General features: G+C 35.1%; 1 protein-coding gene across 1 annotated transcript in view; it reads right to left on the minus strand.

Annotated features, from left to right (window-relative positions):
• The window catches only part of LRP1B (LDL receptor related protein 1B), a 470805-nt gene that overhangs the window by 124063 nt on the left and 320313 nt on the right, over window positions 1-26429 (minus strand). Inside the window, exons 42-52 of the mRNA XM_027815297.2 lie at window positions 24121-24313; window positions 23522-23647; window positions 18105-18233; window positions 15330-15449; window positions 14192-14305; window positions 13855-14004; window positions 10670-10792; window positions 8830-8949; window positions 6408-6536; window positions 5309-5431; window positions 410-550 (exon numbers count right to left, since the gene is read on the minus strand). Coding sequence (XP_027671098.2) covers window positions 410-550; window positions 5309-5431; window positions 6408-6536; window positions 8830-8949; window positions 10670-10792; window positions 13855-14004; window positions 14192-14305; window positions 15330-15449; window positions 18105-18233; window positions 23522-23647; window positions 24121-24313 — 1468 coding nt within the window. The remainder of the gene's footprint in view (window positions 1-409; window positions 551-5308; window positions 5432-6407; window positions 6537-8829; window positions 8950-10669; window positions 10793-13854; window positions 14005-14191; window positions 14306-15329; window positions 15450-18104; window positions 18234-23521; window positions 23648-24120; window positions 24314-26429) is intronic.

Below are 26429 nucleotides of genomic sequence, written 5' to 3' on the forward strand. Positions count from 1 at the left end.
GTTCAGTAATTTACTAATAAAAATAAACCTGTGTTTATTATGTGTAGGAAGAACAACTTTATGCCCCCTTTTGTACGATCTACTTCTGTGTAATGAGTGTATTAAACATTTTCAGGGCAAGCTAGAGAATTATTACATTAATATAACCTTATTGCAGTCCAAACAAATTCATGCATTAAGGAACTAGTAGCCATCTTATGCCATAGGAACTGGTGACTCCAACTGTGTGAACTGAGGTTTTGGGTGCACAAGACTGCTGATATGTTCTCCTTGCAATACATAAGGAATATCACCATGAAAGCACTGGAGATTTAAGCTACAATCTTTTATGTTTGCCTTACCATGATTCTAAGCCATCGCTTTCCAAAAAGAAAGGTCACACATGTTATTCAAAAAATTCAATACAAACCTGAACTTTTGCATTTTATGTTTATAGGTGCTTCATCAGAATGGTCTGGGCAGTCAAAATCACCGTCACACTGCCACTGGGAATTTAACAGGCATCTTCCATCAGCACAAGTGAACTCCCCAGGACGACAGCGACGATACCCTAGAAATAGAGCAATCAATCATTTCATACTTTGCTTCATATTTTCAACGTAAAATTTTGCATATACAAGGCAATATAAGTAAAAGCATCTTTTGTTCCATAAAGAGATACAAAGCATTACACGCTTATAGATGAGCATCTACCAACAAAGACAGAAATCAAATGTCTCTTACACAGTACAGTATAGTCATGAAACAATTCCCACATAACTAAAACACTTATGCCGCATTCAATCATAAATAAATATTTCTAGGTTTAATTTCACTTTTTGCTATTATTAGTAAATAGCCTTCTAACAGATATTTTAGAAATTACCATATCCAGCAAATACTTTTGCGATATGCTTATGACTATATGCTTTCCCTTTAAAACATGCAGAACATTAATTATTTTAACCACACTAAACATGCACTTTCTAAGATAGCTACAAAATATATATATTTAAAATTTTTAAATTTTCAAAGTTAAAGTGGATTTCTAACAGAAAATTATAAAATATCATGAAAAAAGGAAACCACATACAGTTGCTTCTTAGAGGACAGCTGTTTAACCTAGAGTTCAAAAACAAGAAGCAGTAGAAAAATGTAGAAAAGCCAGCACAAAATTAGCTTTCTCTATTAAATTTTGGAACATGAAAGATGAAAAACTCCTACAGGGGAAATCACTTTCTATTTATAGAAACCTAAAACATTAAACCAACTATTAAAAAAATTACGTTCCTGTCTGGGAAAGAAAAGTCTAACTTCTCCTGTACTCTACGTGTATAAATTCTGCCTCAATCTGTAGTCATTTAGAAAAGCCTTGAAAGCAAGCCTTGATTTAGTTTAAAAATCAATTAAAAATATGAATATGGTTAAAAAGTAAAAATTATGTAGCAACACTTGTTCTGATTATGAAGAATGATTTTGCAACTTTTTTGAAAAAATCCAAATTATGCTGGATGAAGTTTAGCATTCTTTCCTCTTAGAAAAAAACCCGCAGATTTTAAGATCAAAAGATTTGATGCTTCCAAGAAGTATTTCCAAATCATAGTACCTAGCTTTGATTCCACTGTGAAGCTCTGAACACATGAAACGAGCACTGCTAAATTTCAACACTCTAAAAGCAGAATGCTAATATTGGTCTTTTTTGTAATTACTGTCTTTCTTGCTATCTAGTAGAGCTTTTTTTCTCATAGCAGATGGAGACATAACATTTGACCATGAGGTACAAGTCTACATCAAGAGCTTTAAACCTCTTTTATATCTTTAGCTGTCCTTCAGAAATATGTTAACATACTATTTTGAAAATGCAGTATGTTGTTACATCGATTACAAACATTACTTGGAATTCAAATAATTCTGTGGTGTCCTGAAGATATTTTTTTTCTCTCTTTTTTTACATAGATCATGCTTGAGAGAAGATAGGCTGGTTTGATATGGAAAAAAAGGTGAAGCTTTTTGGTTGTCTGAGACAACTCAAAGTGCAAAATTTTACAGACCAACAGCTTTACCACATGTCTACGGCATTTTACGGCATCATCAGAAAGGTTATTACAAATGTGGAGAACAAGGGCTTCTACTTAGTATTGCCTCTGCTCTGGATGACAGGACAAAACCTGGAAACTGAAACAAGAAAATCCTTCTTATTCCTTTATTTGACTTTTGTTTAGCCACATGAACAAAGTTTTTGATCTTGATGAATTTTCATATTCTTGATTAGAATTGCTAATTGTTTATTTTCAGGATTATATAATGGAATAAAAACTTGCATCAAAGAAATCGTGAAGGATTAGAATGATTGTGAACTTCTAAAATCTGTTTAGATGTCAGTTCTGATACAAGGAAAAACTGGTTACCCCAGTCACCAGTCCCATTTTTATATTATATATGACTAATACTCTGGAAAAAACAAGAAAATATACTAATCAATGATACAGATGTAGAAAACACCAAACCCTAGATTTTTAAAGGGATCCCCTCAATTCAGTTTTTAGGAATATATACCAATCCAAATTCCATTCCATTCAGTAGACTGGTTGCTGAAGAGTGTCTTTTTTTTTTTTTTTTCTCTTTCTCAAGGTGCAAAAGGTCTAGCTCTAAAATCTAACAGAGCTATAATCAGTCTCCCTAGTTTGCAGTCAAATCAGAAATGATAAATTTAAAATCTTGGTGAATTAGGCAGGGTTTTTTTACATCCTCACAACACCTTTAAAAGTGCGGTTTGGAATTTGATTCTTACTCTGTAAGAGTAAGTTCCCTTTCTCATAAAGGAATGTAAACCTTTCCTAAAATTACAGTATAACAAGTTTACCATACTAGTCACACACTAAGGTGCGTATTTGATTACCAGCAAACAGAAAATTGCATTGCATCAGTGCAAGACATAACAAATGTTGCTGTAGATTTCAGCTTACTCGGTAGAAATTAAATAAAGCCAGTGCCCGAAGGCAGGTCCACACTGCAATTAGATTAGAAGTTTGTACATCCTCTGCTTCTGTTGCTGTTTCATCCTTCTGTCTCTCTCCAAAAGTCTGTCAAACTATCACTATTTATTTGTCAGTATTTTAAGGGGCTGTGGATGTATATGATGCTATAGAACAAACAAAATACACCAGCAAGAAATTATAAGCACGCAGAAGAAAAAAAAAAAACAAACAAAAAAAGCACTTATTTCCCAAGTTTGTGGCTGTTTCGTTCTAAATACTTATTTAAGAATCGAAGACTGCTTCCACGTAAAATCTGATCAGAAATGTTCTCCTACTCCAGCCACCATTGATCATACAGTGCTAATCGGAGGAACAAACCCACAAGAAGTCACTTTCTGTAAAGGGTTCTGGCACCCATACACTATTACTAACAGAGGAAATAATTTAGTTTCAGTACTGTGTGGATTGATTCTCACCTTTTGGCCACAGACCCTAGCTAACCGCCTCTGTGTAAGCACATAGCGATGCCACTACAACAGCGTGTGCTTGGAACCTGGTCGGGTGGGTGCACCAAGTGGCTGCCTGGCTGCCCTCCAGGAGCGCTCCAAGGAGAGCTCTGTAGCAGCAGGCATGGTGCTAGTAACCTTGTGCCCTGGGCCGGGGCAGAAGACATGTGTAACTGCTCTGTGCGTATCTGTGTGCTCAGAATTTCGGGGGACCAATTATAAAAAAATATTTCAAAACATGTAAATTCTATCAACATTTTGCAGGTGTGATTTATCTACTGCATCACTGCTATTGATAATGACTGTAGACTTCACCATTTTCCAATTATTTATCTGCCATTAATAAACCAATAACCTGCTTTGATCCTGATTTGGTTTAAACTACATGAACCGATCCATTTTTCCCTGCAACAGCTTATCATCACAAACTGCTCCTTTCAAAACCCTATGTAGGTGACGTAAGTGAAAAGCAAAAGGTGTTTTCTAGGAACAGCGCATTAGTTCCCTTTTTTCTTCAAAGATCCAGAAGTCTACGCTGGCAAGTGGTGTGGCTCAGTAAGGGAAAGAACAGCAAAATGAAACAGCTGGTAATGAGAGCCCAATATCCACACTAGATGCGTTTCAGGATTTTACTTCATGCTAGCTCTCTTCTGCTCCTGTGGACTTCATGCCTGCTAGTGGCTGAGGTGTAGCAACCGGCTTGGCTTCAGAGGGGTTTTGTGGGTTTTTCCCATCAGTTCATGTGCTTCGACACTGCTCCATGTGAGCCAAAACACAGTACGTGGGGGTGAGTGGGAGGTCTGTTTCAAAGGTGATCTCCTGATCTGACCTGCCTAATGTTGATGAGGCAGAAATGGCCGTTGCCTTGTAAGTACCAGCCTACTTCTGGTAAGCACAGAGAAAGGACAATTTGGTGACTGCCCAGTTCATCACAGGAGCAGATTTTTTCCACGACATATGCAGTTCTAAGTGATGTTGATTAAATCTGGTTTTGTATGATCAGCAAACAAATAAATGCTTATTTGCTACCTTATATTATTTTCATAAAATATTCCACTGCACATTTGACTCAAACTTTACATGAAAAAGTTTACTAAATGCAAACACCAAACATGCTTTTCCTTACAATCTTCAGATGTCTACTTACTCCAGTTATGCACACACACTCTTCAGGTGGTGTGCACAGCAGAAATGCCTAAAATACATCACTAGCTAGCTACCTTCTGCTGTGGTTCTTATCTCTTGGACAATTTTAATAGAGTAAACATGCAATATAGGTTTTAACTGCACAAAATCTGGCATGATAATCGATAATATGTCTTTTTGGACACAATAGTTGCTCTGTATTTTCCATAAATATTATTTATATAGAGTATGGCCTAGATATGCTGTGCAAATATTCACAAAATATAAGAAACCCTGAATTCATATAATTGGTGACAATTAAAACACTCAATTATGGCTTTAGATGGCATAATTTAACTGCAGTGATAATCATGACAGAGATGTTTCATAATTTATTAGAAAAAAATGTGTATAGAGACAAAGACAAAAAATACATACATCATAAACAAATTATACACTATACATTTTTAATTCTGTTAAATGTTATTAGCCATCAACTGTAAGTCACAACTACAGCAAATTATTTGTCACTCTAGCTCCAGCTCCAAGTTAATACCCAATTGAATTCATTACTGCATAATTTAAATGTTAACATCAAAACAACTTTAAAAAGCTAAGAGCTTTATTTTTCAATAGTGATCTAAAGTAACACATCTTGCAGAAGGCCTTACAGTTACCAGTCTGAATTTTTTCTATGTACTCTAATGTTGTTATACTTGCCACATTCCAGAGATTCATCCGATCCATCTCCACAGTCATCATCATGGTCACACACAAACTGTTTGGGAATGCAGACTTTGTTATGGCACATGAAAGCATTCTCGTCACAAGTGTTATTAGGAGCTAAGGAAAATACAGTAAATAAATGAAATTGAGAACAGTAAGATATACAGCCATTTTCTTACAGAAAGATGAAATAAGACATAGTCAGTCTGAGTGGATTCAATGGAAATACCCTAACTTTTGAGTCACACACAAAGAGCACCACACAATTCCATAGCAGAAAGAGCTACTCATCGACAGCTAAAGTAGTAAGGATAGCTAAAATCTCATGTACTGCAAGACAGAAAACCTTAAGAAGTTGCTGCTATCTACAACTAACCTAAGGTCTGCCTCTGAGAACATTTGGGAAGTACAGACGTCCTTCCTATGTTTCTCTGCTTCTGAACACGAGTTTTTTTAAAAAAATCAATAAACACTCAAAATATAACTCAGCCGAGAAATGATAAGTGATGGAACATGCATTTAGTGAACAGAATGTATTTCAATGTTTTTAACCTACACCATCTTTATATACATTAATAAAACAAACCTCCTGATGAAACTATTACTGAACTCCTGATGCTTTTAATGAAAATATTTCTCAGAAGACTAGAAGTAATAATTTATAGGGCAAGGGACATCGAGATCTGAACAATTAGCCAGAAAAAAATTGGAGACAGAACTGTATCTCCCTTTTCAATGCACAAGCTCCCTGACACGCAGCATTATTTTCTTCAGGAAGAGTAATAAAACTGCATAGTCAATAATGTGCTAATTTTCATTAGTAAACATGCTGTATAATGTCTATGACGTGACAGTCACACAGATCTTCAGCTGGTGTGCCTTGTATATATTACCAGAACCTGAAGATGTTAGGCTGATAATAACGTTGAAGGATCCTGGTATGTACGGCTCACGTGTGGTCCATCAATCTTTACTAATAACATTGACAGTATAAGGGCATGACGCAACAGACACAAAAAGCATCTGGATACTGTAAAGACAAAAGTGTCAAGAAAAGAAATACTGTATGTTTTGAACATGCAAGCAAACATACCGCAGCCTGCTGGCGACAGCTCATCGCTCCCGTCAGGGCAGTCTCTTTCACCGTCGCAAAGCCAGTGCTGGGGAACGCAGGCATGGGAGCCTAAGCAACTGAACGTATCTGCTGCACAGGTCACTGAGCCTGAAAAAACACGGAATGTGAGTCCTGCACATGTCCTAACTGATTTTTTTAAGGGACTGAGTAAGAGTTTCTCATTTTAAAATAAAACTGAAAAAAGATTTTGTTCTACACAGTATGATAAACATTCTGGCTAAGACTGTATTTTACAGTAAGATTTCGACAATCTACTATTTCTTCCATTTGTTTATTTAGGATCTTATCTGCAAGGAAATCTAATTTACCATACTTTGCAAAAACTATCCAGCAGAATAACTTTTCAAACCAATTTTGTTCTTTATGTTTGACTGCATGGCTGGACTGACTGAACAAAGGAACTAATAATGTAAATTGCGTAACCCCCACATCGCCAGGCTCCGTGCTGGGAGGCTAAAGGTATGGAGAACTTGTGTGAGCCACCCCATGTAGATGAGAACAGTGTGTACCAAGTATAACAGTTGTGGTAGTAAGAAAATATCTGACAGTTCTAATGCAAATAACTCAACATATTGTCTAATTGACTCATATTTTTTAAAAAAAGCCTTTTCTCCAGATAAGAATATTATATCCTAGGATTCAATGTGCTCTGTTTGGAAGTAAACCTTCATGCAATCTATGATTTAATGTTTTCTCTTGGATAAGTGAAATATACTTCACTAAAAAGAAGTCAGTGTATTTTCTACTAATTCTAATTAGAAATCAATATAATAGTAAAACAAATTCAAAATCTGGGGGGGTTGTATTATTTCTGCAAGACAGACAACTTCTGTTTCCTTATACTCATTTGCCACTTTTTTTATACTTCTGAAGTTAAACTTCATGTTAAATAAATATTGAATTTTTAAGACCGAAAAATCTGAAGCAATTTTGATTCTCTTTTCCTCTTGCAACTCTGATCTTCCCCGTTTCCAAGGAGAAATACAGCCTTAACTCTCCCCTTTTCATAACGAGCGCGGTTTTCCCTCTTCAAGAGATTGCCTACAATATTATTGGTGGACTGTCTTCTAATAACAGATCTACAATGTATTGCAAGTCAAGATAGCAAAAGAAGTAATTCTGAACAACCTTAAATGGAGAAAAAAAAATTGTTATGTTGTAGTGGCACTTTGTGATTTGGTGGCCTTTGTTTTCCTCTCCTTTTTTCTATTTGCTACTCTAAATTTGCTATTAAGCTTCAGGCCTGGATGTTTCTTAAGAGTTTCACATTGCTCAACAGTAGTTCCAGGTGAAGTGTTTGTCTTCCCATTTCACACCTTCTCCTCTTCCTAGGGGAGAGAGGCAGAGACAAAACTTCCATTTCAAACAGACATCGCCTTAAACTCCCCAGTCCTGGGCATAACCTGAATACCATGAAAAAAATGTATTGTAGATAGATGTCAGCTTGAAGTTACGTAATTAATTCATATTTTGCCATATTAGAACAGTAAAATTTCCACCTTCAGCGCTTTCATTTGTTGGCATTTCTATATCTGTGTTTGATTAGGGAACTACTTCAACAAACCACAACTCTGAACATAAGCTGAAGAGATTTCTTCTTTGTCTGCTTAACACTTACAGTAGTTATCAACAATATTTTTACTGTGGTATCACAAATGAAATACGGAATAAAATACTCTTTGTTGAATGGATTTTAGGTAACAGGATTTTTGAAAAGGAAAAAAATATATAGAACGTGATATTTTAAAAAGAAATTCTTGAAATACAGCACAGAGAAGGATGGAACCAATACATAAAATGTAACGAAATTGTGACAGTCTGACTTGACACAATGTGATCTTTGGAAAAGAAATTACAAACGCATTTCTAGTCAACTGAGCCCCAGAATGAAAGTAAAATTTTCAATTCCTTATGCAATTTGAAGGGTTCGGGAATTTGAAAGGAATATTATGCAATAATGCTTATGACTGTATATACGAAAAATTAAAGGAAATGGGAGAAAGAGCTAGGTAAAAAACCCAACAAATTTAGAGTTTCAAGCACCTATCACTGAAATGTAAAACTCAAACAGCAATACAGGGATGTTACCTTCAAGGATGGGAACTGGAGAATAGTTTGGATCTCCTTTTGCCTGTGCCGGTGTGCCATTTATGTCTTCACTGACAGAGCACACACATACACTGGCATACAGTGCCCACGAAAGCGTATCTAGTGCTGCTTGAAGAGGGCTGGGGGATGATACCCTCTAACACCCTCTCCTTAAAGCACATGGTCTTTGGAGATGCTGTACTTACTCTCTTTCCACCACCTTCTTGGATCACTTGGGCTCTTTCAGTATGTATGGTCTGATACAATACAGAACTGAAATTATTGTACTTACCACAAATAGCATCACTCTCGTCTAAGCCATCTCCACAGTCGTCCTCACCATCACAAGTCCATTGCTTAGAGATGCATTTGTTAGCAGAGCAAGCAAACTGATTCCACGAGCAAGACGAATCTAGGAATGACATCAGCCACTGCATTTGTTAGGTTTGCAACACTACTGCATCCATGTGTTTTTCTGGTGTAGTTTAGAAATCTCCACACAGCTCCTTTCTGTCCTCCCAGTTTTAATGTACTAAAACACTCAAACATAGTATATTGCTAATCTTGGTATTCAGGGTGTTACCAGTTGGTCAAGAGTTTACATTTACCCATACAGTCATATAAATAAACAGTAAAACATTAAAAAAAACTTTACATTCTGATATTTTTAAACATTTTGCTAGTGGGATGAGAAGAAACACTTTAAAAACTTAAGTCTCGTTTTTGTATTTCACATGGATATTTTAACTGTAGTGAACTGCTTTATTTTGGTAGCAGGGCAGAGATGGCACTATCCAAATTTTCCAACAAAGCCTTCCTTTTGGTATTGCTGTATTTAGCTCCAGATTTAAAAGATTTCATATTCTTTTCTCTCACAAGAAAAAAATGCTGTGTTTTCATTCTGTTATCCCATTTACACTTTTGTATACATTGAAAATAACAGCATGCTTATGCATTTCAAAGTCGGTCTGCACAACTGTTCTAAAACCTGCTGTTGTTATGACCTTTGCTGAAACCTTCACATTGTCCAGTTTTCACAGACTTCTTTAAGAATAAATTTTATTTTAACTTATGAAAAAAAATAATAATATTAACAATAAAAAGAATTTTAGGTAATGCAATCTGAATTTAAAAGTACAGTATTGTAACGAGTACCTCAAAATAGGTAAGAGCTGTAAGTAGGGAAAAAAGAATTTAATAAACCCCCTTCTCTGTCTCCCACAAAAAATGGCTGATAGGTTTTACAACATTGCCTAGAAGTATGCATGTGTAATAAAACCTGCAGATGTAAACATCAAGTGACACTTGATGTATGTGGTCTACAGAAAAACTGATTTTCATAGTTGCACCACAGTTCCTAACTTTGAAGTTCTAAGATGTATATATACAATGTAAACTGCAAACCAAACATGGAAGCATGCTAATGGAAACTGGGTCATGAAAAGAGTAACATTTCAGTCATGTTAAGTGGTAAAGAAAAAAAAAAGTAATATACAAATTTCAGGTTTTATTTAAATAGGGAATAGGAAAACTTGATATTGCTGTTTGCTGTTCTGCTACAATTTAATTATAGAAATAAATTTGTATGGATTAACTGAACAGATCAAGTTAAAAGACCAGCTTGCTCTGAATAAAATAAACTTGCATCACTCCTCAGTTAAGCAGAATTGAAGAATCTTAAAAGATCTGAGGCAAAATGGACATTTAACCTCTTCACATTTTATGCTGTTTTATTCACATCACTTTTGCTGTTACTTTAAATAATTATACCTATATGGCCTCTGATGCAAAGAAATGTCTATTTTTATGTCAGTTATATTTTGGTTACTTCCTGTTGGCATCAAGATACTGACATAAACTGATCATATCTATAAAACTTTCCTAATGAGGAATTATGAAGAATTAGTGAAATTGTTAAATACTAACACAATGATAGGGGCTTTCATTCTGGCATGAGACAGTGTTTAAAATGTTGGTAGCATGACGCATTAGAGACTTGAATCTGAAAATACAGTATTAAAGACCTTTTTATATAGCTCTAAAATTCAATCTCAGAGATAAAACTTCACGCTTCTTTCTGTTTTTGAAGTTCATTAGTAATTACAGAAATACAAGTAAGATAAAATGCTCACCACAGTGCAATTCATCTACTCCATCCTCACAGTCTTTCTGCCCATCACAAAGCCAGGTGGTCAGAATACATCTTCCACTAGGACAACCAAAATAATTTTCTTCACATGTGGGTTTGTTTTGAACTGTGACAAAATAAAGAATGTAATGTAAAATGGTCTCTACTAGTATGATTAGGAGCCTAATACATTTCTGCTGATTTTCTGAATACTAATGGACAACAAAGTGTTTATGTCTAAAAACTGGGAAAAAAATACTACTTATTTAATTGTGTTCATACAAATTGGCAAATACTGACAGCTAAGTAGTGTAGGGAGCTGAAAGACTTTATTTCTTTGGAGAAGAATCATAGCACAGCTACAAACTAAATTAACAGGACCTACAGAGGAAAGTAGTTCAGTTTACAGGTTTTTGAGCTCAGGCAGGTGAACATTGCTTGCTGTCTTACACCAGCTGAAGAAATTGCCCTTCTGATTTATCTGCCATCATATACAAGATAAACTAAGTGTGGCAGTATTTTTATCACATTCACTGGGATAAGCTACGAATCTGCTGCATGCACTGACTAAGGGGAGCTATGTCACTGATGTTGGAGCCAGAGATTCAGACTCACAAATTAAAGTTCTTCTTCCTTGCCTTTTTTCTTGAGAGTAATTTAAGATTTTACTTTTATGAATGCTTAGAAAACTGATGTGAGGAAAGAAAACATACCATATATTTAGTTTCATGACGTAAGCACAAGTATTAGTCTAGTGAGTGGCACAGGTTATTTTTAAAATCTCAAGCAAGGTCTTTGCCTGGGAAAAGCCCCACAATACACACTAGTTCCAAGCACTGGAGGTCACTGAAGCTCTCTGCCAAGGTTTCTATTATTCCCTTAACATACTGGGGGCTATTGACACTGATTTTGTTCCCCACCCCCGAAAAAGAAAGTTAAAGTTATAATTTTTATGGCTTCTACAGCTGTATGAATAAAAAAAAAAAAAAGAAAAAAAAGGAAGAAAGAAGTGGGATGTCTATGATGACTGCGTAGATATTAAACACTGTCTAAGTATAGCCACCACTAAATGAGTATTTTGCCTTAATTTTCTGTAAGAACAATGACACTGAACAAAGTCTGTTAATGGGAATTTTCATATTCATAACAGAAACAACACTCAAAAACTTAATGTGCCAAAGTTGATCGGTTTTGAATGAAATGGCAAATGAAATCACATGTAGGTTGAATCGGAATGGCATTGCTTCGAAGTAAAGGAAGGAATGATCCAGGCAATTAGTCAGACATTAAGATGATGGAACATTTTTGAACACACTTGAAAGACAGAATAAAGTAATACAAATAAATGGACAATGGAATAAAATGCAACATTAGTCTACTTATGCAACATTAGTTTACTGAAGCTATAGCACACTGCCCTGAAAATCTTCTTTGGTATGGAAAAAACCCCACTATAGTCCAAGAAAATAAAATAAATCTCAGCTATTTTAAGATCCATGAAGTGTTATATACTGGAAATTCTAAAGATTTAATAGATAATCTGGAGAATATGGAGATTAGAATGGGAACTATAACTTAATATGCATCTGCTTATAGGAAGGTTCAAAGTTCTGAACGTCAGGTTGATTGACATGAGTGCTGAAGTTCTAGGTTCCTTCTGGATCCTGGTAACATTTTCATCAGTAAAGTTGGCACAAAACATATGAGAATTCTAATGGAAGCTTCTGGTGAGACAATGGGATTTATGACACAGAAGAACAGAATACTAAATGGAAATAATCAGATTACGTAAATTACTAGGCAAAAAATGGACAGTATTTAACAACATAAAATTAAAAGATTTATTTTTACCTATGAATAACACTTATCAATTAGTAAATATTTATTCTCACTAAATACTAATTCTTAGAAGAAAGAAAGGTATTTGTCACAGGACAATTATAATCTAGCAAGCGTCAGTTATGAAAACAAATATAAAAAATTAAAACATACTTGCACTGATACAAGGCAAAAGTAAGATTTCATCTGCTGCACTGGCTACTGGTACTGGTATATTCAAGAGAGATGTAGGTTGAGATATCTAAGATGACACAGATATCCCTACCTTGAAAGCAGGGATTCTGAAATGCCTTGGCTTATTTGCCATTGTAAATGATCACTGAAGGACCACAAGGTCCTTCTCAGCCTAAGAACAGGTATAAACTGGAATACATGTGGACTAGAAATTAAAAGAATGAATGAAGTTCTGGAACATGGTAGTAACAGGAATACTATAAGTAAGAAATACTACTAATTTTTTGTTTTATAGATTTTTGTATAAAAGCTCAAGGTGCAGGAGAGGAGATAAAGGCTTGCTGTCCCCAGACTTTCTTTACTAGTGCGCTGTCTACAGTTTGATAAGAATTTCATAGGATGGGCCTAATTCTACAAATACGTGTCAATATACTTGCGTTCATTAAAGCGTTCTCATTCTAAATACAGTTTATCACTTCTTTATTCATAGATAAGCTTACATGTTGAACTTAATATTCTCAAACTTAAATGAGGGGGTTTAGATAATAAAGGAGCAAACACATAAATGCCATCCTTCATTAGGTAAGAATTCAATATTGTTAATAATTCATTGGTTAATATTCAATATAATATAAACAATCTCAGCCCTGGGACTAGGACTTAAGCATACCATGATTGCTTTTTACTGGCTGAAGACCAGAACAATCACAAAAGCAATAACCCTGGATTCTACCCTGACAGCCTATCCCAAGTACCCCAAGAAAATAAAAGAGAAAGTAACAAAAGTAAGCAAGAAATACCATCCACTAAAGCAGCAGCTAATAAAAGTTCCTGAGTGATTGTGCTGATGCTTGATGAGCTTGACATTTTAATGACTAATGTTTTACTTAAATAAAAATGATTAATGACAGACCTAACCTGGAGGAAATAGGAAGCTAGACATTACAGTTTCCTTCAGAAAAATGCAGCGGTAATTTGTAAAATCTAATGAAACACAAATTGGTGAAAAAACACCAGCATTCAGCATTATATTAATATCTGTAATAAACAAAACACTACTGGCTGAATAAACATTTTGCAACACAATTAGAAAAAAGAATGAGAAATATAGAAATATATTTTTCAAAAAAAGTAAATTATTTTTTTCCTTTTTTTTTTTTTTCTTTTTCACGTTACCTGAGCATTTTAATTCATCCGTATAATCTCCACAGTCATTAGATCCATCACATATCCATTCTGGCAGTATACAAAGTGAAGTTGAATTACAGCTAATAAACCCAGAAGATTTTATTCCAAGTTTGTAGAAGTAAGCACAGTTTGTATTATCTGTAAAAGAGACGGCAAATTACTGTATCATACCTAATGCAGAATAGTATGGTTTTCAGGTTTAGCTTGAGTTTGCACAGACCATGCAGCTGCTGTCATCCAACTAGTAATGACTATGTATTAAATAATATATAACAAAGAATAATCACGGAACAGATGCTACGATGAAGCACAAACACAAACTTACTACAGTTCTTTTCATCTGAAGCATCTGCACAATCAATGATCTGGTTGCACTGTGCTGATTTTCCAATGCAGACCCCATCTGCACAATGGAATTCTGTTGAAGCACACGTTGAATCTATAATATAGGGTTATAAAAGATGGAAATTTGTGTACTAAAGAGTCTTCAGATGCATATTGTATTATGTTTAAACCTTCTGCCTTTTAGAATGAGGTATTCATAGCACACTGTACTTTCCATAGCTAAAAATTAAGAAGAAATAAAAAGGTCTAATACACTTTAAAGCAAAAGTTTCTAATTTTTTAATTTATTTTCTGAGCCTCTCTCCAGATGTCAACTCAATTTGAGATAATCACCATGTGAGGAAGGAAGCACATTCATGTAGTGTCTATGAATCTCTCAGATTTTTCTCATGTAACACCAGGCTGGTGGTTTTGCCTGTGTGCTTTACTCATACTACTCATATTCAGCTAAAGAATTAAAAACCATGCAGTGCTTTCAACAAAATGCTAGTTACCACAGCTACACAGGTTTAGCTATATATGTTGTGGAATAATTTCCATTCCAGTCTTTCTGAATTGTAACTAAGGATGTGTGCTGTCTACTAGCTGGTCTTTATTCATTGGTGATACCCAGGTCTAAATATTCGTGTTTTAAGACAAAAGGAAAGCAATTCCGATATAAAAAGGAAGAAAAATTCTAGTAAGTATTGCAAAGGACACAGACATTGCTATGCATTTGAGAAGCAAAGAAACAGAACACGAGCCACTTCAAAGAAACAGTGCAGCAGATGCAGAGAAGAAATCACCCATCTTTCAACCCTTCCATTTGAAGTAAAGCTACTCTCTCATTTATTACTTCACAGAAGAAGTGGCAATTGTATTTTCTGATTTTTCCACAGCCAAAACCATTCTACTTCTATAGAGTTGTAGGTGTAAACCAAAATCTGTCTTCATATCGATGCCCACATATGCTTTCTCAAACATACCAGCACGTACCTACTTATTTTTCAATTCTAAAACCCCAAATCCCAGCACCTATAATTTCAATAGTTATATGCGTTTTCTAGCTTCTTCCATTTACATACTAAGTATTTACAGAGCAATATTCTGAATTCACCCTGGAAGTAATTGTCATTTACCTTTACAGTCAAGTTCATCAGAGTTGTCACCACAGTCATTTGCACCATCACACACTTTGTTACTTGAAACACAGCGGCGATTATAACATGGCTTGAAACCCTTCCGACAGCCTCTGTTTTCTGAAGAGTTAAGTACAAGCATATTATTTCATTTAGATATGATACATGATAAAAATAGCCTCCTTACATTTAAAGCAGACAAACATCTCAGAAAAAAACAATTTAAATGAAAATGCTTTTGAAGCTACAAGAAAAACTTCAGAAGTTTGTCATTTGATGTCCAGCAGAAGAACTTGACGAACAGATAAAGAATGATAAATGGAAGTACAATGAGAAAGAATGAAAGAATGACCAAAAAAATGAAAAAGGAAAGCCTAATTCCCAGTTTTAATTTTTGTGTGGTATAAAAAGTCCATGTGCTTTAAATGCATTTGTTTTGACACACTTTTGTCAGGCACATGACAATGTTTGCATATAGCATCAGGAATTCTATCATATAGAATCAAACATACAAACTTACTCTAAAACAAATTAGGAATAAACGGAGAGGAAAATACAGAAAACATTAGCAGAAAAGTTTCTGGATTTCTAATACCAATACTGCAAGTGTTCTGCTCAAGTAGGTACACTACCGAAGAGTGTATGAATTTTACATATGTTGCTATGTTTGAAAATTCAGGAATGATTTACTAAAGCCCTAACCATTGTAGAAGTCATGCCACAAAAATAAATAAATCATGTACATTGGATTAGTTAATCAATAATAGAGTTCAGCATCCTGTACTTTATCAGATTTAGAAAACAATATGCTGTATATGACCTAGTGCATGACAGAACCACAGTTCTCCCTGCTTTTTCCGATGTGTAGCAAAAAAATCAGCAAAGTTCATTTTAATCAGGCAAAATGTGCACTGTCACACTACAAACTAATATAATGTCTTTCAAAAAATTGTGGACAAACCATGGAAACACAAATTGTTGGATCTTGCATTTATATTTTTTTCAGTATTGTAGAATAAAGGGCAAAATAGTTTTAGCAGCTCAGTAAACCTAAAAAAAACTTACTGAAATAGACACAGGACAACTTATCTGGAATGTCAAGAAAGAGTATACTGAGATTCCTCACCAGCTACAACTTTCTTATTTGTTCCCAGATGACTTTATTCCTTCAACCTACTCTCCTAACAAAGTAAAAGAAACTGTATGGAACCTTAATCTTTCTTCCATGAACTGTGAATGAAACAAATGACTGAAATAAATAGTAGAGACAAAAAGGTTTAATCCATATTAAGATATAGCTGACTGGGTTTTTTGGTGGTGGTGGTGGTGTAGGGTTTTGTGTTTTGTTTCTGTGTTTGTTTTTTTTTTTAATTACTTCCTATGTCTAAGCAATATGCATACATTAATTACAAATATATGAATGCACACTTAGTAAGGAAACCTAAGAAGGAATTCACAGACAGAAGTTATTTACTTTTCAGTGCTTTGAGGCTGTCACTCGTAATTCAAGGGCCTTTCTCCCCTGGTAACTAGCAGTGCTTTGTATAATCCAGATTCTTATTTCTTGGTCTGATGTGTTATCTTTTTTCAGATTTAAACAAACCCACCTCCTTAGTCACCTACATGTAGATGATCTGATGGACTATACTGTTAGTTGTACGTGACACAAACAAAGCAATTATCACATAGATGTCTGAAAGCTATGGGACACCAATTGAAGAAGAAGAAAAAGATGACCTGGTATCAGCTGCCATACCCACATTGTTGGTGTTAATTTTTTTTTTTTTTTTTTTTTTTTTTGGGGGGGGGGGCAGGGGGGGGAACAACACCAGAAATTTATTCCATTTCTTTTTCCCGATATTAACCTTGGCTATTAAAATGGCAGAAGTCAACTCCAGGAACTACAGAAGACATTTTGATAAAACTGTATCAGTGTCTGGTATAAACATAATGGGTGGGTTTGAAATGATATGAAATTGTTCATATGGGAACCAGAAGATATACCAAGAGTTACAGGCACGCAGGTAACAAAGAGATTGCACTTAACATGCAGGATATATGAATTCAGTAAGGCGCCTCAGTGATTTATGAAAATCATTTGAGCAGTACTGTTTTAGACACTGCAGCAGGCAAAATCAGTTGGAGACAAAACACCTGGAAGTGATCCAGTTACTAATTATTAGGGCAAATAAAACCAAATAAGGATAGAACCACTTGGGAAAATTATGAAACTAATAAGTAGACACCCTTGCATCTTTTTGCAAGATGCAGACTGATCGGTGTGAAGAATAATGATATTATAAACTTAAAAAGAAAATTGAGTGGAAAGGTATCTATTACACAGCCATTTTTGTATAATACTTCTATTTTAGTGTTTTCTATTCACAATGAGAGAAAATCTTATTACATGTGGAAAATGAAATCAAAATTGCTAAATTAAAGCTGAAAATACTCAATTTCTCATCTTTGAAAAAAGCAGGTAGCTGTAGTTTTCCTTATTTTTGTTTTAGAGACAGAAATATGAAAACATTTGAGATGCTTTTTATTAAAAGTAATTCAGGTAATATATGAAGTTTGGAAGCAAAATATGTTCAGGTATAAGTAATTCTATCCATATAATATCAGGCGGGTTTTTTTAATGTGCGAGTTGGCATCCTCTTCTTGTCCATCTTTGTAAGCAGTTGGTATGATTAAGTAGAAAAGTCACAGAAGAACCAATAAAAGCATGTATCACCAAAATAAGAATGTGAAAGTGAAACATCTGGAAATACTTACCACAGTAGAAAAGTTTCTCATCAGACTTGTCCTTACAGTGAGCAATGCCATCACAAGTCAGCTGATAATCAATGCATTCACCATTTCCACATTCAAACTCTGAATAAATGTTGCAAGTAGAATTTTTAGCTAAAAGGAGAAGATATTACCACATAATTTTTAATAGCTTTTACACTTAGTGAACACGAGTAAAATGTTAGCTGCATTCAAAATACCTCCTACACAGTTGATGAAGACCTAAGTACAAAAAAGTATCCCACCATGGCATCAGAACTGAAGCTTCTACAGAGTAGAAAGCAGCTGCAAGGCTGCTATAATTCTCTGTAAATCTGTTGATATTATGCAGGACTGAGGACAGATATCTAAATAGCAAACAATTTTCATAAATTTTAAGTTTGGGTGAATTCTAAACCAAGGTAAGAGAGTCTGTAAAAGAAATACACATAGCCAAATACCCACGAAGGAACACACAGTGAAGCAATTTAAAGGCAGTGATTCTAGTAAGATGATGCCTTTGTAACTACTGTGCTTGGCTATACGCTACCCACACATGCCACTCCACAGCCCTCGGCTTGTATGCAACTGTCTCTTAATAGCTGGGTTTTTTGTTTTTGTTTTTTCTAAAAATCTCTTCAACATAGCACATCCAAAAGCAAGAAGTTACCAACACTTACCACTGCCTAGCAGTTAATTTGAACTCTCAACTCGGTTTTGTGGCACTGTGTAGCTGCTCAGTGTGTACGCAGGTACCAGCATTAATGTACTACATCCAATGTTGAAGATACAGCCTAACACCCAATGAAGAAAACATGCTATTTCTACTTTACTTATTTCTTTTTATCCACAAAAAAAATCATCAGTAGACATGTAACATTTGTGTTCTCGCCTTCCCAGAGTGGAGGTTTTATCTATTATTTTAGAAGAGACCCAGATACACATTTAAAATTTTTCCTCCTGCTTTCTCTTGCATATAGATTTTTTTTTATTAGTTCAGTTAGAAACCAAAAAATATCACAAATTGACACAGAACAATTTGGTCCTTAATTTCATGATAATATGTACATTTGCTTAATGTGTATGGTTCTGAAAAAATACAAAACTTGAGAGAAAAGAGAAGTATACAGGACAACTCAAGAGGAAGAACAGGGACATGATATCTTATTATTATGCTTTTTTCTTGTTTCCATTATAATTATATCAGCACAAATTCAGGAAGAACCAATGTCCGCTACATGCAAAAGTCAAGCCAATATAAATTGAAAATACTTCTTGATTTGATTCAAACACGAAGAAAAATATAAAAGATGTGCTGAAAAAACAGATTCTGGACAAGGTGAGATCTGATCTTGAATATGATTTATACAGTCTTTTGAATTTTAATCAAGTTTATCTCAGCAATTATTGTTCTCTTTTCCCTCCATTTTTTAGCGTTATAAGAATTCAGGTCTTAGGAAAAGTCATTCTCCACTACAGCTGTAGTTCATCTAGTTCAGTATCTTAGACTGCAATCTTTAGAGAAAGATGGGAATTTAAAAAAATCAAAATACATGTATAGTGTAATCTGCACCCACTTAAATTCTAACTGGAAATCATAGTAGAGATTGCTTCGAACCCCAACTTGCAGAAACAAAGCATTTTAGACTTTCAAAACTGTTTGTTTGATGAGAATTAAGTAGCCTGGGTAGTCTTATTACCTATGTATAATCATCCGATCCCTCTTTGAATTTTACTGAGGCTTTGTCTCAAGAATCTTGACTGACAGTAAGTTATATAGTCCAATTACACTTTGAAAAGACAGTTAATTCCTCTTCTCAGCTGGAACTGCTAACTTTCAATTTTATTGAGTATCTCTTTCAACTGTGTTATGAAGAAAGAAACTTTTGATCTCACAGCTATAGTCTATTGTATTCATCCTGTGAATGTGCTAGTCAGCTCAATGGTTAATGTCTAAGTCTTTTTTTTTTTTTTTTTTTTCCTTAAACTAATAACTCAGATCAACATTTCCTGCAAACATTCTACAAAATAATTTAGAATATGGAACGATGAAGGAGAACACCATGGGCTACATGAGTATTTAAACAGGGTTTTACCTAATAGCAATTTTAAGAGTTGTAATACTTATGGAAAATATAAATATCATATAATATTGTAACTTATCAGACCTATGATTTTATCTGCATAACCTCTTTCACTTCCACTGCTGATCACTGCCTCAACAAGGTAAAGAAACAGTTGAGAAAAAGTACTTTTATTAAGGTTCAACTTCAGTAACTAATCTGATATAGCCCTAGACAGACCTGATGGATGCATGCAGATATTTTTGCCTATCCCTGTAGTAATTACGATAGCTATGTAAAAATCATAACTATTACTAAGATAGTATCCTACTACCATAATAGCAGTGACATTTTTCATCTTGGTTGTGTTTTTTTCAACTTCTATGGGATGCCAGCTGCCAACTTTTTCTCCCAGCTCCAAACAAACCAAGACTTTTATTGCACTCATGAACAAGTTTAAATTATTACATGAAATATATGACATCCATTACATTTAATGAAGGTAAAATGAGGATCACTGAGAGATTTGTCTCTTTACTGCTCCAGACGTTAGGAATTCCAATTCTTCTTTGTATTTTTTCTGATTCTAATTAATCTAGGAAACGGAAACATTTATGATATAAATACCTTAACCAAGCAGTGAAAACCATGAAACCTGCTACAATTTGTCTTGTCGACTTTACCAGGCAATGAGGTTTCTGCCCTGCTGTGAGAAAGCAAAACAACCTACTAGGCTCTTGCCAGCCTAGCAATGAAGGAAAAGCTCCTTGCCAGATTCAGAGAAGACAGTGGCAGCTCTTGCCAAGCCTTCGGCAATTCCTGTACTTTATTCCATGAGTAAAGGGATGGAAATGCTAGCTGAGCAAGTTAAGGATCTGACCTAAAAGACCAAGTGCAGACTGGTAGGCAATGGAATTTTCCAGCTCCAAGAGGTCTCTTGATCAATCAATAAAACCTGACAGCGTGGGAGAGTGAAACACTGTTATTTGTACACTACTTTTTTAGCGAATCTTGACTCTAGATCAGCTGTATATTTATTGTCATGAAGGATGAGTTTTAACCCTCATACTTCCATATATTTAATTATAGAACCAAGTATTTCTGTGAAATCTTAGTGACCTTATAATGCAATATGTAAATACTTAGTTAACAACTAACAATGACATGTATGTGAGCCAAAGGTAAAGGTGGAAGGTGAACTATGAAGCATGTGAAAGCCCAGAATAAAGCTGTAGCAACTCAGATATTTGTTTGGGACATGTTGGTAGCTACTGTATGATGATACCGATTATATGCATAATTAATGAACACATCTGGTTTCATTTAAAAGCAATACATTAAGAAATGAAGCAAAAGACAAAGCTATTGATCCAAAATTAACATAGCAAAAGAAATCTTAGGATGAGAATCTTAGATACAATGACAAAGCAATTAGCTTGGTATATAGTATAAAACTAATTACAGGCTCCTCACAAAGCTGTGCAGCTGAGCTGCCAAGCCTAAGAATCTGATTCTAAAGGACTGGGGTCTAGCCCTAAGGATGCCTTGAGCCAATTTAAAATACATCAACACTTAAAAGGGTCATTCTACCCTTTACATGTAGAAAGCCTTCTGTTCTCACTAGCTCTCTTTAACTGGCTCTAGTGATCTTGCAGTGTGAAGTTGAATGAGCTCTGCTCACTGATCCAGCCAAAACTAGGTCTAAAACTAGAAAAACCTAATTCACTGTCAAGCAAGTCAGATAAGTCATCATTCAGTTACACAACTGTGACTGCTGATGGTGGGAGGGAGACTAAGACTGTCCTTACAGAAGCACACTTCTTGCTCTTCTTCAATTGATCATTAACCAACATATACCAAAGTATTCTTTCCTGTTATGAGGTTACTGATATTAAAATACTATTGATTCAGATGTACCAGGAGAGCCTAACATCATTCCAGCATGAAAAGTATCAGCGCCATGATCAAATTAAACTCTATTAGCAAACAAGTAGGTTTGCAAAACAACCGGTACAGGTATGTCAGTGAAGGACTACATCACTTCCCATCTACCACCAACAAAGCCCTGTACATACAAACCAGCATTTATTGAGAGACTCTGTAGCGGTAGAGGAAAAGCTACTTGTTACGCTGTTCAGGAGCAACAGACTACCACAGAAGAGTCTGAAGCAGGTTAACTGTCTAAGCTTCTAGCAGGATGGTAAATCTTGCTAAATCATATACAAAACATTAATATATTTTTTCTTGAATGTTATAGTGTCTCTACTGTTATGATAAAAAAAATGTTTAGAGAAATCAGGTGGGTCAAAGCTATAAAACTAAAGCAGCAGAAAAGGCATATTTGGCAGATACATATGGAAGTTGAGAACTTGATCTAAGAGTTAGAATTTCTGTCCTACAAAGGTAAAGGTCCAATAAACCACTGGAATTTGGAAGGTGTCTCTAACTGTGGCAGAAGAGCTGTAATACAGTGACAGTAACAAAGACACAAGGAACTGCACACTTCCCCCCCACCTTTCCCCCAATTTAAAATCCAGCCAGCCAGAGCTGTTGAAGGGAGAAGCAAAGTCATGTTCCATATTATGGGTGTGGGTCATCCCTGGGGAAACAGACCACAGCTTTCCAGTTAATTCACTCCTGCTAAGGCACAGCATTAGCAAAGTGGCAGATTTAGAAACGCTGGAAGAGTTCACAGTGTGTATGTTTATCGCATCCTTACGAATGACCTGCATATACTTCATGTTAAAGAACATCAATTCTGCACAGCAACAGTGGGATCTAAAGAAGCTGCAATGAATGACCACATATTCTGAACCACCTGTGAACTATGAAAAAAACAGTTATCCCATATTTCTTTACCATGTACTAAGACATATTGGTTCAGAGGAAGCATGGGAAGGTGTGAGAATTGAGAACAGTGTAATGCAGAATATTCTCCAATAAAACCAGTCTCCAAGGAGTCTGCCAACTTAGGGTGATAACATTTCCCAATTACTAAAACACCAATCCTGCATGATTAAATACAACAGATGGTTAATAAGTTACAATTATTTTATACGTCAAAGGACATGAAATGAAAATATTTGTACTCAACAGAAACAAATTGCAAATGGAAAATGTTGAGTAAAACACAACTACTAAAACTGGAATTTAAGGAGAGTGTAAGTATTAATGTTTTTTAAACCCCCACAAAGCCTTAGAAGACATAAAGTAGTTAAAAGCCCAGTCCATGCCGAATTGCCTGATCAATTTTTACAGTATTTAGAAGCACTGAAATTAGCTTGGGCCAACTGTCTTTGCTTATGATAGCCAACTAGCATCACACCATAGAAAAGCATTGTGTCAGCTAGTATTACTTACTCACACATCTGTTATCATCTACCAGTATTCTATCCCCTCTACATGAGCAGTTCACTCTTCCATCAGGAGTTAGAAGGCATAAATCATGACAACCTCCATTCATTTGTGCACAAGGAGATAACTCACCTGAAAAACAAAGGACAAAAGATGAACTGTGTTTTATTAAATTTGCTTCAACAGCCAATGTCTTTGAGAGAGCAAAGATCACCACATCTCAGATTCATGGGCAATTGATTCAAGTTTTATCAGTCAGATGAAAATGTCAGCATGCCTCAGATGCTAGCATACTAAAGATAAACAAAATGCGGTTAGCTTGAATATGATAATTTTTAAAACCCACATTTAAAACTGCTGATATTTGACAGAAAGGATTTAATTTTTGCCAAACAAGCACAATGTCCATAGCAGAAAATGGTCATTCCAGAGTATTTATTTACTGGGAAAGGGGTTATATCCCATCTTTTGCTAACAATTGCTACAACAAAGAATGAAAAAAGCCAACCTTTTAACCAAGTTAAAACGTTGCAAAACTAAGAAAAAAATCTTGAAATGAATGATACTGGAAGTAACAAAATAGTGTATCTTGCTTTGTAACTTACAACTGTTAGTATCATTGGCAACAGCAATAATGCCCATTGGCTGATGTGGGATATCAGAACGAAGAACTTTTGTATCTCCCCCTGTGTATTTACTGGAACGCAGAATAGCTCTCCTCACTCCATCCGACCAGAAGATATAATGATCATATACAGCCAGACTGAGAAAGGTACCCGGTCCAGATTTGACAATTACCTAAAACACATAAGTCCAGAAGAGAAATATGAGAAGAACAGTTGTTGCCAATTTAGAAGTTTTAAAAGTGCCAACTGTGACTCATACCACTTTATAGTTTCAGACAAAACAATTCTTCTATACTTAGATTACCTGGAAAAATGAGGTAACAGCACTTAAAATGTGTTAAAATGTTGCTACAAGGGTCCATATTTCAGAAATCCAGGCATCTGTTCCTTAATTAAAAAGTCACAGTTTATCTAAATGTGCCTCTAAAAATACCTACACAACACACTACTTGCTTAATAGTCCGAACAAAAAGAGAACAAGAGGTACTGTAGCACGGCTGGAAGTCCAAAAAGACTGAGTCTTTAAAAATTGAAGTCAGAAACATGTTTCAGAACTGAAGAGAGTTTACCATATGATCACATGAGAAACTTGAACCCAAAATAATAAATGTATTCCAATTAAAAAAACAAACAACAAAACACCAAAAAACCACCAAAGCTCCTCAGTCAGTTTAACACCTAGAAAAAAAAAATGAGTTGCATTTCAGTATATAGTAGGGTTTGAAAGAAAACTGTAGAAATACAACTAATTTAATCCCAGTCTAAATCATAGGTCCTGTAAAGTATTTTAATTTATGTTCTTTCTTTCAATATATCAGAATAAAAAAATTAACATCTTTCTGTTCTGAAAGCATAGAACAAATCTGTAATCACTTCTCTAGTTGAAAATTTATCCTTGGCTGTACAGAATTATTGGGAGGGGGTTATTATTTCCCCATTAGATACTGAAAATAAATAATACTATGAACATGTTTACTGCATTGTTCTCTTCCATGTTTCTCTGGGAAAATTAGTAACTTACGTATATGTATAAGGTGGGAACAGTTCTTTTGACAGAGGCTGGCAAAACTCCCTGTATCTGTGTATCTAGCTGCTACTTATGACAGGGAGTTTGGGATAAATCCAGTAAAAGAATATCTTTCTTACTGCAACCCAACAGAAATCACTCTTTTTCTATAAACATAGATGTTCAATCTACATCTCTACTTAGGTCACTATGGTTTTCCATCTGCTGTATGTCCTCTTTCCCAGAGTACCTGTATAATAATGATGAGTTCATGGAAATCAACTTGAAATATAAGGGTTAATTATCTGCATAAACACAGCACCTCTAACAAATTTGAGCTATTCATGCAGACTGCATGTATACACATAAGCTGCACTGTGTGCGGAGCCAACTGATACGCTGTTTAGCCTTCTTGGAAGTGGATGCTATGTACCACTTCTTAAAAATAATGGAATGAGAAAGAAATAGTAATGGTCAATCCCATAGCAAATTAAATAAATAGAAAAACAAACAACAAAGGAGGGGGAAACCAATGTCTTTCTCTTCATATAAAGACTTCACCTAATATATAGGACAACCAAATTCCATTTTGTGCAATGAAAGCCCTCAATTTCTCCTTCTACAGTTATGCCTTGGAGATTAAGAAGGTGCCCTAACTCTCTAGTATTCAATACCAAGTTATGCTTCAGTGGCAGTTTGTTCACACCTATGCCAGTTCAACGCCCAGGGTATTTCAATGATTTGCTAACATAAATAGTTGTAGTCCAGTGCACAGGAACATTCTTGCCCGTGTTACATTTCACTCATATAGACGGACTCTCAAAATTACTTATATTAATCAGACAATTATAAAAGAATCTGCATCACTGGGCAAGTTACATATTTCTGCATATTTAAAAGAAGGTTTGACCAGGAAATCTTTTCTTCCAACAAAGAATTTGGAAATAAGTGCTCCAAGGAGTCAACTTTTCTCTAACCATTTAAAAAAAAAATTAAAAGTATTAAAAGATAAATGGGAATGTAATGATGGGAAAAAGACCTCTTCTGTAACAGCCCACATTTACTGTAAGACACTTTTTGTAACACATTCTTAAAAGACTATACTATTCATATTCAGACATATTTCAGAAAGAAAAAAACTCTGCATATTTCTGAAAAAGCTGTACAAAATCTGGCCATGCAGATTTTGCAACCCAGTATTAGTTCTCCACGATAATGTGAAACTGTTGCAGTTTGAAGGATTTTATTGTCAAAACCAATGCTAAAGGTACCACTGTTCAGT

Source organism: Falco cherrug, chromosome 8, assembly GCF_023634085.1.
Source record: "Falco cherrug isolate bFalChe1 chromosome 8, bFalChe1.pri, whole genome shotgun sequence".
Lineage (NCBI taxonomy): Eukaryota > Metazoa > Chordata > Aves > Falconiformes > Falconidae > Falco > Falco cherrug.